Raw genomic sequence first — 12256 nt, 5'->3', positions numbered from 1 at the left:
CAGGTAAAGTAGAAATAACACCAAAAAGGGAGAAAACTACCATACCGAGGAAAAACCCCAAAAGAAAATGGGTGGGTGCTGTGTCCCCCAATGAAGACTACGAGAAAGAGATTTTACGGTGAGTAAAAAATCCTCTTTTCTCGTGCGTCTTATTGGGGGACACAGATACCATGGGACGTCCAAAAGCAGTCCATGGGGTGGGAAAGATAACCGCTAGACAAGAGCGCTTGGCGAGAAGGCACAGAATAGCACCAACACAACCATCAACTAGGAATAGAGCAAGGGATGATGCTGAATGCGTCAGAGAAAACCCCGACAGGTCCGCGGCAAAGGAAAGCAGGTCTAGTCCCTGGAGCAACGTGCTGCACTGCAGAGTGGGTTGTGGCCTTCCTGGAAGCCAGCAACATGATGTAACATTGAGTCCAACAGAACTAGTAGGCTAGATGTGGGGAAAAAAGCAGACGCCCAGCCAAGTAGGCGACCACAGGCGGCAGGGACTTACTCTGAGGTAGAACAGAAAAAAGGCAAATACAACCATGACGGGAGAGACTGGAAAATGTTTCGTGGCACCTAGAGGCCTAAGGCGTCAAATAAAGGAGAAAGGACTGAGAGTCTCTCATAGAAGGTGCCACATGAGATGCAGGAGAAGCTGCGTCCCTGACTATGGAGCAGGGAAGAATGGCCAGGCTGGAAGCTCCATAGGCCTAGGAGTACAGTCTTCACTGAGAAGAGAAAGCCATGGCCTATGACATGAGTTACCCCATCTGAGAAACACATACATGTTAATAAGAATAAAGCTTTCCAAGCGTAATGCAGTCCAGGGAAAGAAGGAGAGGGAGAAAAGAAAACCATGATCTGAATCTTGAGCAAGTTGTCCTGAAAAGAGTACAGTAGTACCAGGTACCCCGCAGTGTCCGACAGAAAAGATGAGCAGAGGAAGCCGGTAGGCCGGGAAAAAAACAACTCCATGGGCTGTTAAAGCCTTAGAAAGGAGGTCGATTATATAAAACACTCCGCTCCAAGGAAGCCTAGAGGTACTCGAGAGCATGGAGTCAAAGAAGAAAACCGTTGAGGGAGGTCGAGGTAAGGCTGATGGGCACGGGAGTTGTCACAGGACAATGGGAACAACAGTTAATACATAGACTAGAGTCCATATGTAGACTAGATCTAGAAACCAACGCCTCAAAGGGTGAGCAGAGACATTGCTTGAGAAAGGAACCTTATACGGGATCCAATGGCCACATTGAAGATATTAGCGGATCAACCAGCTCAACCGGATCCCTAGGCAATTGGAAAGGCGAGAGCCAGATGCATTCTGGTGGACAGAGCAACAGGAAAACAGGGGGACTTTAATGGTGAATGAGAAAAGATGATCGAGAATTGGCAACTTGCCGAACAAATGAAGCCTGGCCAGAATGCAATAGGTTCGGAGACGATAGAGCCTTAGGTAGGGCCAGACATAGGCCAGTGAACAACCCTGTTTGCAAGTAGAGGAAATCTTTAAGGGAGAAGTTCGAGGACTCCACATGGGAGACAAGATTAGGGAGGGGGACCGGGAGTCCCATCTGGAGAGCATGGCAGGTCAACAAGAAGACCAAGGACAAGCAAGTCAAGCAGGAGTGCTCATAGAGGCCAATGAGGGCCGAAAACCCACACCTGCCTGTCGGAAGAAGCAATCTCGGAATAACAGTCCTCTGGAGGACTGTAGGATACCTATTATACTAAATATTCCATCCTCACGGAGGAGAGAAGGACTGCTTGAAGATTTCCTGACTGAGTAGTAAAAAACCAAACCTAGGATAGGGGGGTCATGCACAACAGTGTGCTACTCCAGAGCGTAGGAATAACTGTGTATGCGGGAGCACTGCAAAACCCTGAACTGAGAACAACAATGCTTCATAGTCCATATGGCCAAAAAAGGACACTTGGAGAAGCTAGACCACAAAGGGACCATACACCTAGGCTTAGGACGGTAGAGAAACAGTACAGGCAGTAAACAGGAATCCTTACCCTGTGAGACTGCAGCTGCCTAAGAGAGAGAAGACTAAATACTTGCCATGTTGGCCATAGGCAGATGCAGAAGGAGAAGTCCTAAAGCAGCACTGTGAGTCATGTAGGCAGTCGATGTCCTACATACACCAGGGGTAGAAGAAACCCTTACTGTTTTACCTGAGGAACCGAGAGGCCTCACTTCACCCAGATCAAAGAGAAGAGGCAATGTGGCTGGTGCTGACCAAGGACAGCTTCCTGAAGTAGAGCACCATGAGACAATAAGAACAAACCTCGCTGAGGGCCATCCGCAGTATAGCAGAGGGGACGGTCTAAGCAATACAATACTACTACTGTTACTAAGCCATACTACTGGGTAACAGCCAGTGAAACAAATGCCAAAACATGGTAGTTATGCCCAGATGAAGGACAGAAGAACCACCCTGACAGTACCAGGATGAAATAGTAACTGTACCTATATGCTGCCGGCCACTCAGAGGACCAGAGTATGACAGTACAACAGTCCGGAGGCAGGTAAAGCAGGGGGTTCTGTACCTTGTGTAGTGGGACACGTAGCAGGATGCTCGGGCTTTAGAAAGGATACGGCCCGAGAGGAATAAACCAAGGTTACACTGCCCGAGAGCAGGTAATGAGACTTGCTAGTGGAAACATACAGAAGACGAAATGGTGTGGTAACAAGTTACCCTATGATGATCCCCTGAAGTGACAGGCACCGATCATGGGAGTCCTACGAGGATGAAAGGTAATATAGGGTAACACGAGCAGACTAGCTGCAAGCAGTAAGTAACCAAGGACCAGCATTCAAGAGATACAAATCCCTGGACTGGAAGCAGGTAATGTGCCTGGTCAGACCTGTAAACTAGACAAGCAAACAGAAGCCTACAGGGTGTGCTCTGGGAGCAGGGAAGAGAAGAGGACTGAGTCCCAATGTAAACGAGAACTGGACACGAGAAATGCCAAGCATCACCACTATAATGCACTATAATGAGTGGACCTGAAGAAGGTGTATTACATCGTGTAACAGAATACCACAATCTGTGCACACCGAACTACAGGTAATGTAGTTGGAGCCATATCATGCAACAGAGGGCAGAGCTCTGAATCACCTTGTACCACCACCTGGGAGGTGATAACATGTCCAGTTCTATGTCCGTGACATCATGTAGTAAAGGAATCTATGTCATGAAGATGAGAGGCAGGTCTGAAGCACCGCCCGCTAAGGGGTGATGTGAATGACAGGACATGTGTTGTGCTTGTGACATCCTGTAGCAGAGGGGGTAGCTCTGAGTAACACAGGAACAATGATTGGCAATGGGTGATGTGTCTGGTCCCATAACCTGTATGACCAACCATGTAGCAGACGGTTCTCCTGGTTGGGAAACAGTGTAGCAGAGGGTTCTGCTCAAAGCCCAGATACACCGCCTGGAAACAGATAACGTGTCTGGATCCGTGTCCTGCTCGTGGCACCATGTAGCAGAGGGTTCTGCTCAGAGCACAGATACACCACCTGGATAGCGGGTAACGTGTCTGGTTCCATGAACTTCTCGTGACACCATGTAGCAGAGGGTTCTGCTCAGAGCACATACACCGCCTGGATAGCGGGTAACGTGTCTGGTTCCATGAACTTCTTGTGACACCATGTAGCAGAGGGTTCTGCTCAGAGCCCAGATACACTGCCTGGATAGCGGGTAACGTGTCTGGTTCCATGAACTTCTTGTGACACCATGTAGCAGAGGGTTCTGCTCAGAGCACAGATACACCACCTGGATAGCGGGTAACGTGTCTGGTCCCATGTACTTCTCGTGACACCATGTAGCAGAGGGTTCTCAGAGCACAGATACACCACCTGGATAGCGGGTAACGTGTCTGGTCCCATGTACTTCTCGTGACACCATGTAGCAGAGGGTTCTGCTCAGAGCACAGATACACCACCTGGATAGCGGGTAACGTGTCTGGTTCCATGTACTTCTCGTGACACCATGTAGCAGAGGGTTCTGCTCAGAGCACAGTAAACTGTCTAGTAGCGAGTAACGTGTCTGGTGCAGTGTCCTACTTGTGACACCATGTAGCAGAAGGATCTCACTGAGGGCACAGAAACACCGTATGGTGATGGGGAATGTGTCTGTGCGTATGTGGTTGGAGGGGAACCAGAATGTGTATATAAGTATTAATGTAATCTTAAATATATAAAATCTGACACAGAGGGGTCAACCAGCACCAAAAATGCTTGATCTGCAGACCAAGGGTTGCTGGAACATTATATGGAACATTGGCCATAAGAAAACTTGATGCAAGCCATTCTTATATATGTAATGGTGTAATAACCACTTCCACCAGTAGGTGGCAGGAGAAGCTGCTGGGAATAGAACAGTGTGTGTGGTAGCTCTCCGGGGAGACCACACACACGTGGCAGGGGGGAGCAACATCCCTCAGTGTAGGCTCAGTGTAGCCACAATCCTAATAAAAAGGCAGGATGCTGCAGTCCGCAGCACCCGAAAAGGGGCGGGGCAACCCGGGAGGGGGCGGGGCATCACAGTGAAGGCTCCACAGAGTTAAAAAGATAACAAAAATGGTGATGCTGCGGCCCTTACAGCATCCGAAAGGGGCGGGGCCTAACAGGAGGGGGCGGGGCATCACACAGTAAGTCCCAGCAACTTAAGAAAAATGTTGGGATGCTGCGGGCTGCGCGGCTCCCGAAGGGGGCGGGGCCTAACGGGAGGGGGCGGAGCATCCCGGGGTGCAGAATCAGCCACATAGGATACAGGGCTGGATGCTGTGGCCCACGCGGCACCCGAAAGGGGGCGGAGCCTAACGGGAGGGGCGGGGCATCCACAGTGCAGTAGTGCAGGCTCAGCAACCTAAGAAAAATGGCGGGATGCTGCGGCCGACAGGGGGCGGGGCCTAACGGAGGAGGCGGAGCATCCTCCAGAGCAGGTACTCCAGACATAGCCACAATAGGGAAAAAAGGCGGGAAACTGCAGCCTGCACAGCACTGACAGGAGTGGGCGATCCCTCACTGTACACCCCATCGCACCCAGAGAGAGAGGCACCAGTACAAAATAAAATGGAGGAGGGGGCTGGCCTGTTACTGACTGAGGGGAGAGCCACAGAGGTACAGTGACCCTGAGGGAGTGGAGCATGGGGAGATGGAGAAATCCCTGTGTGAGGAAAGCATGGCCCGGGGGTTGTCTATAAGAATACAATGGTGGCCTGGGAGGGTGGGCAGGGGGAATATACTCACCATATAGGAGCCCATACTCACCATTGTCGTCTTCAGCCGGTGGGTGCCTCACCTTACGCGCCAAGCTCTGGGGGGCGAGGCGGGAAGGGGCTGTGCGGATACAGAGTCCGCAGAAAAGGCGACCAGACAGTCAGACTGATTTGGTGCCATGGTGTCACGTTGCCGGCCGGTGGCAACCGAGGGTAGACAGTCCATCTATATTTATGGTCTGTTCCCTGGTCGCATAGTGAGGGGATCAGGGTGGGTCTAGATTACCCACCGTGCCCAAGAATCCATAAGACCTAGAAGGAAAAAGAAAATCTAACTAACTAAACATAAAGGAAGAAACTGGTCTGGAGAACCCAGACCTGTGTCTGCCTCCTACTGACACTAAGCTAAACTGGTTTAGCTCAGTGCCTGTGGGCGGGTATATCCTGCTCAGGAGGAGTCACTTTCTTTGTTTCTCTTAGTGTCAGCGCCTCCTAGTGGCAGCAGCCTATACCCGTGGTATCTGTGTCCCCCAATAAGACGCACGAGAAAGAAGCCATATTATGAGGCAAATAAATACTCAGTAAAAAATGAGTGCCTTGAAAACTAAGGGACAGGTATAGGATTGCCCCACCCCGATCAGTTTTTTCCTGGATAGTGGGCTCCAGTCACCCATGCTGTGTAAAGAACTACAGTGCAGACCTATCCAAGTAAATGGTGTGGGTAGCAGTTTCCTGCACAGCTAAATGGATAGGAGCGCAGTGGAGGTGTGTTCATTCTCATAGTCCGTCAAAGTCCCAGAGGTCAGAAGTCAAAATTCCACTCACCATACAGTGATACGTGGGCTATGTGCACACTGAGCAATTCTCGAGGAATTGAAGCAGAAAGTTTTCAGGCAGAATTCAAGCAGAATTTAAGCCCCCCATTGACTTCTATAGGATTCCTCTAGCAGATCTACAGCAGAAAATTCTGCAGTGTGAACAACAGAGCAGAAAACCCATTGAACACAATGGGACTTTGCTCTGTACATATTTTACGGGAGGAATTTCAAGCTGAATTTCAAGCTGAATTCCTCACCTTTTCCTCAGTGTGCACATACCCTTGGGCTATGTGCACACTGAGGAATTGTCGAGGAATTGAAGCAGAAAGTTTTCAGGCAGAATTCAAGCAGAATTTAAGCCCCCCATTGACTTCTATAGGATTCCTCTAGCAGATCTACAGCAGAAAATTCTGCTCGGAAATTCTGCAGTGTGAACAACAGAGCAGAAAACCTATTGAACACAATGGGACTTTGCTCTGTACATATTTTACAGGAGGAATTTCAAGCTGAATTTCAAGCTGAATTCCTCGCCTTTTCCTCAGTGTGCACATAGCCTTGGGCAGAAAGCAGATCTGCGGCAGAAAATTCTGCAGTGTGAACAGAGCGGAAACCCCATTGAACACAATAAGACATTTCTCTGTTTATTCTTTTACGGGAGGAATTTCAAGCAGAATTTAAGAGCGGATTCCTCTTCAATTCCTCGTCTTTTGCTCAGTGTGCATGAGCCCCTAGGGTGCATTTACACAGAAAGATTATCTGACAGATTATCTGCCAAAGATTTGAAGCCAAAGCCAGAAACAGACTATAAACAGAGATCAGGTCATAAAGGAAAGCCTGAGATTTCTCCACTATTCAAATCCATTCCTGGCTTTGGCTTCAAATCTTTGGCAGATAATCTTTCTGTGTAAATGGACCCTAAGAAAAACATGGCCAATTTCCACCAGAAACAGCACCTCTCCTGCCTTCAGTTTGGGTGTGGTTTTGCAACTCAGTTCCATAGAAATGAATGGAGTGGAATTGCAATACCGCACATAACCTGAGGACAGGGGTGGTGCTGTTTTTGAATTATTATTTTTTTTTTTTTATGACTTCAAGAGGACACATGAAGCACTCACTGTATTGTCACCCACGTAACAGGAAGTGGCTCCCAGGTGAATTATAGGTGCTGCCCTAGGACAACAGTGTGCAAAAGTATGCACATGCGCCATGACGTCGTGCCGAAGACGCTTTTCCTCTTCAGCTGCCATTCTGAAGTCGATGTTCTCTACGTTGGCCTCCATCTCCTGGATTTGCTCTTCGGATATTGGTAGCCCCAAGCTCTATATAGGAAAAAAAAAAATGTATTCAATACAGTCCGTAAAAAATGTTGCCAGTGCCACATACTCTGGTCTAAATCACTGCAGCGGGATGTTTCTCCTGTATCACGTCTTATTATTCTAAAGGCAGGGTAGCAACACGGCTGCAATACAGAATGGCACAAAGCTGCAACGTTGAGAGGGTCGCGTACTGTCGTCACGCAGTAAATGCTATCGTGTAGCTGTCATAAATAAGTCTGAGTAAACCATTTCAGGGATGTCAGGGATGGCACTTGCATTACACGCTCAGTGAAGGGTTTGATGATATTGAATCTAAGCCCGCCCAACTTCCTTTCAGCACAGTTTCAAACCAGTTTTCTGCTGATTTCCATATGGCCCATTCACGCCTTTATCGAGGTTCCATTAGAAGTCTCTCAGTTTCAATAAATAATCCAGGATGAAACAGCACAGTAAACTCTGCTATTTCTCCGGGAAAAATAATGCCCATCAGGCTGAAAAACCAAATTTTTTATTTAAAGTTTATAGGGTCTATTGCACATGAAGTGGATGAGGGACTGCTGTTTATTTTGTCCTCCTACGATGATGATGCAGGACAATGGAAATCATCTAAGCGCACGTTTCCCCCTCATTCTCCGCTTGCTACCTGTTCGTTCTAGCGGCCCTGTTGAAGTCTGCCGCTATTCCCATTACATGGTGTGAACAGCAGCAGACCGTCGCTGACATAATCCTGATCTTTGAGCATGTTGAAAGACCACGATTAGCCGAAATTGTGCATATCGGCTGCTCATTGCCTTTCAACATGTGATATTACACTAAACGATTATTGGCGTGAACGGTGGCAAATCAGCCAAGAAAGGCCAATAATCGTTTAGGTAATAGGCCTTAAGGCCTCATTCACACAGAAGCAAAATCTGTCAGTAACTGCAGATCCGCAATTATGGACTATTGTATATCTCATTGGTTTGTATGTGCCTATGCACACATCTGGAAATTTGCCACAAAAAAAACCCCAAAAAGCATAAACATGTCCTAGTGCGGACTGTAATTGCGGCACTGACACCAATAGATATCTATGAGATCTGTATTTCGTGTAGACGTTACTTCCGTAATGTCCGCAAGACATACAGATCTGCATTTCTATCATTTTAACAGTAACTTCTTTTAAAGTGAAACTATCAGCAGGTAAGATGTATCTAACCAGCTGATATATTCCTTTTGTGCAAAGGGCACTGAGGATGAAGGAAACTTTCTTACCAATTTACTTTTACTTACTAATTGAGTGCTTTGGAGCACAGGAGGCAGGACTACCAACCTGCTCCGGATCAGTGCTCTAGGGGCGGTAGCCCATTCCCAGTGCTCCAAAGTACCCAATTACCCTAGGGATATAACTACAAACTACATGGATATATATTGATGTGTGAATGAAAGCTAGATTTGAGTATCAAACTCAAAGCCCTCCAACTAGAATTCCCATTATGCCTGGACAGCCAAAGGTACTGTTTTCAACGGGAAAAGAACCTAAGCATTGTTCCCATTTAAAATAGTGTTGTTCACTGCCCAGTTGACAGTCTAGGCCTCCACCAGCATATTGGGGCCAAGCTCAATAATCTGTTGGATGACTATGCTGCTGGGTGTTTTAGCGAGGCCATCTATCCTCTTTAACATTAGCTTGAAACTTCTCCATATGACTGAAAATGAATAGCAGCTACATTTGGAAAGTATAATAGGGAGAGATGTCAAGACAAAACACGGGAAACAAGCAATTACATGTACTGGGAGATGAGGAAATCAGCCTTTTATCCTCGTGATACGGCAGACTTATAAATAGTCCCATTCATTGAACACCCACATGGCTTCATGAAAATCTCAAGGACTTTTATTTTACCTCAAATGTCAACTGGGAAGCAAATGACTACGTACGCCGCAACATGTCCGACCCGCATCTACATGAACTCCATCACAGACATGGAGAACATTGGAGTAAAGAGGGGGAAAAAAAGAGACGCAGCGGGCTCTTGTTCTTTAGAAAGGTTAAGAATCCTTGAGACTAAAGATAGGCTCCAGCTAATACCAGCTCGGGCACGGCTAAAAATAAGATGTTCGGGCAGCACACACTACAAAGGAGGAGCCGGGACATCAGATGTCATACTGCATGGTGTTTATGGTGACAACAGAAATACTGCAACAAGGAGGATGAGCCAGGTCCTCACATATACACCAGAAGAAGAGCCTGACATTGGGAAAAGACACCGCACCCTGGGGGCAGCCATCACCCCAGATACCAACGCACTCACCAAGTCCAGAATATATTGGTTCCTAGGCAGGTATCTTCAGGACTACTAGTGCCAGGTCATAGGGCAGCTTACTAATGTCCGGTCAGCACTGAGGTCAGGGAAACAACAACACTTCAGCTGGTGCAAAAGTATAATCCCCATCATGCTAAAGCTTTGGCTGTCCAGGCATGATGGGAATTGTAGTTTTGTAACAGCTGGCGTGCCAAAGGTTCCCCATCCCTGCTTTAGGTATTAGGCAATAAATAGATTTTTAGTGTTAGCCAGATCTATCCATGATAAAGGGTTGTCCCACCACTAATACTAGTAATGGAACTGAGTTTCAAAACCCCACCCAAACTGGAGACAACAGTAGGGGGAAAGTAGCAATGTTTTTGTAGCGCTGGATAATCCCTTTCCAGCGCTACAAAAACATGGCCACTTTCCCCCTACTGTTGTCTCCAGTTTGGTTGGGGTTTGGAACTCAGTTCCATTGAAGTAAATGGAGCTTAATTGCAAACCACACCTGAACTGGAGACAAGAGAGGGGAAAAGTGGCCATGTTTTTGTAGCACTGGATAACCCCTTTAAGAAAATGAACAGAAAACGTCTGCTGCCCATAGCAGCCAATCACAGCTCAGCTTTCACTTTTCAAGAGCACAATAGTAAATGAAAGCTGAGCTCTGATTGGTTACAATGGACAATAGAATACTAATAGAAAAGGTATGTTGCCCATAGCAACCAATCACAGCTCGGCTGTCATTATGGTGCTCTTTAAAAGTGAAAGCTGAGCTGTGATTGGTTACAATGGACATCAGAATACTAATAGGAAATGTATGTCGCCCATAGCAACCAATCACAGCTCAGCTTTCACTTTTCAAGAGCGGCGATAATAAATGAAAGCTGAGCTGTGATTGGCTGCTTCTTTGAGACAGTTTCTCCTCATCTTCTCCACACTAGAGATCAGAGAAGTCGCAGCTGTCACATTATCGTACACAGCAGAGACATTTACAGAATCAGGTTCTCACTTCCGAAAGAGGGAGCAATGCGACATTCCCACGGAGCACATGTAGGATCGCAGATCAGGGGCGTCATCTCCACTAGAAACATCTTCCACGAGTTGTGCGACATTTCAGTCCAAGTCCTCCCTCCAATAAGTTTGCAGCTGCTGCGACATACACATGCACACGTGTTGCACAACCATTCACACGCTGATACCCCGCACCGGTACCGCACGCTGTGGGGATCAATGACCTCCCGTGCGCACTGTTATACTTTACCCGCTGGGCCTGCGCCAAGTACAACCAGAGCCGCCGCCAGGTCTGGAATTTCTTGCTGTCGCTGAAGTTGAAGGCCATTTCCCGGCTGGCATAACGGGACACCAGAGGGGAGCGGTACCGCAGCACCTCTTCTGGCCCGTGGGCAAGAGGCGACACGCTCCCCGTCACTCTCGGCGCGGACTCTCCGCTCAAACCACTGCTTGCGTCCATCTCCTGCATGAAGTGCTCTGCAGACTACGGAGAACGAGCCTGCCACCTCCAATATGGCGGCGTCTATCTGCCACCGCCTGTCATGTGTGGCCACGTGACTCCGCCATCTTAGATGCGGCGAATTTGTCAGATCACTATGGAGACGCCGTCAATTAGATTATTTGCGGCTTCTGTGCGACCGAGAACCGCTTTGAACCGTTCAGGTTGTGTTCACTTCGCACAGGCCATAAAATTGCCGCAATTGCAACGTGTGAACGCAGCCATAGTTTGATGAGTGTTCCAAACTCTAAATATTATCCCATTTAATGCTACGTTTACACGGAATGATAATTCGCCCAATCGTACGATTAACGATGTCGGAGTAAAGTTTTTTTTCCCCATAACGATCAGTGTTTAGACGGTACGATATATCGTACGGAAATTCGTTTTGCGATCGCTTAAGCCTATCTCACACATTGGTTAAATCGGCGAACGACTGTTCACACGGAACGATCTGCTAATTTTTTGCGAATGATCAACGACGATTTGAGAACCTGTTGAAAGATCAATCGTTGATCGTTCGCTGTGTTTACACGTACGATTATTGTTTGAATTCGACCGTTATTGTGCGAATTCGCACGATAATTGTTGCGTGTAAAAGTAGCATTAGTCATAGCCAGTTTAACCAGTTTAATTAGCAGTGTCAATGGTTCTTTTCGCTGTTGACAAGGCTGTTTGGATACATTTTTTATGCCAGTTTGATGCAATTTAGTCTAAATTCCACTATTTATCATGATCTGCGATATCATGGCAAAGTCGAACCATCTGTGCCGTCATTTTACCGAATCGAGACAAAAATGCCACATGAGAACCCAGCCTAAAGGGGATCTCCGGATTAAATCTATTCATGGTCTATTCACAGCATTAGGCCCTGTTTACCCAACGTATCACAGAACAGCCTGTCTCTAAAAAGATCATTCTGGCCGGTACTGCAGTACCAGCCGGATGATCTTTAGCGCAGCAGGGTTCTGATGCGGGTGTTTTCCTGCGCGCCCGCATCAGGACTCCCCACTGCACACTATGGGGCGTGCGGCCGGAGTCACTTGCTCTATAGTGTGCACTGACAGGGATTCTTGCGGCCGCTATTCACTGAATAGCTGCAGA

The 12256-nt window shown here is 47.6% G+C and overlaps 1 protein-coding gene across 1 annotated transcript in view; it reads right to left on the bottom strand.

Moving 5' to 3' along the window:
- The window catches only part of ADSL (adenylosuccinate lyase), a 38962-nt gene extending 27782 nt beyond the window's left edge, over positions 1 to 11180 (bottom strand). The window contains exons 1-2 of the mRNA XM_069968886.1: positions 10904 to 11180; positions 7154 to 7357 (exon numbers count right to left, since the gene is read on the bottom strand). Coding sequence (XP_069824987.1) covers positions 7154 to 7357; positions 10904 to 11122 — 423 coding nt within the window. The 5' untranslated portion in view covers positions 11123 to 11180. The remainder of the gene's footprint in view (positions 1 to 7153; positions 7358 to 10903) is intronic.
- Between the last annotated feature and the right edge of the window lie 1076 nt (positions 11181 to 12256).

This window comes from Dendropsophus ebraccatus, chromosome 4 (assembly GCF_027789765.1).
Source record: "Dendropsophus ebraccatus isolate aDenEbr1 chromosome 4, aDenEbr1.pat, whole genome shotgun sequence".
Lineage (NCBI taxonomy): Eukaryota > Metazoa > Chordata > Amphibia > Anura > Hylidae > Dendropsophus > Dendropsophus ebraccatus.
Note: the sequence above shows the minus strand (reverse complement) of the source record. Positions and strands in the feature narration are given on the sequence as shown.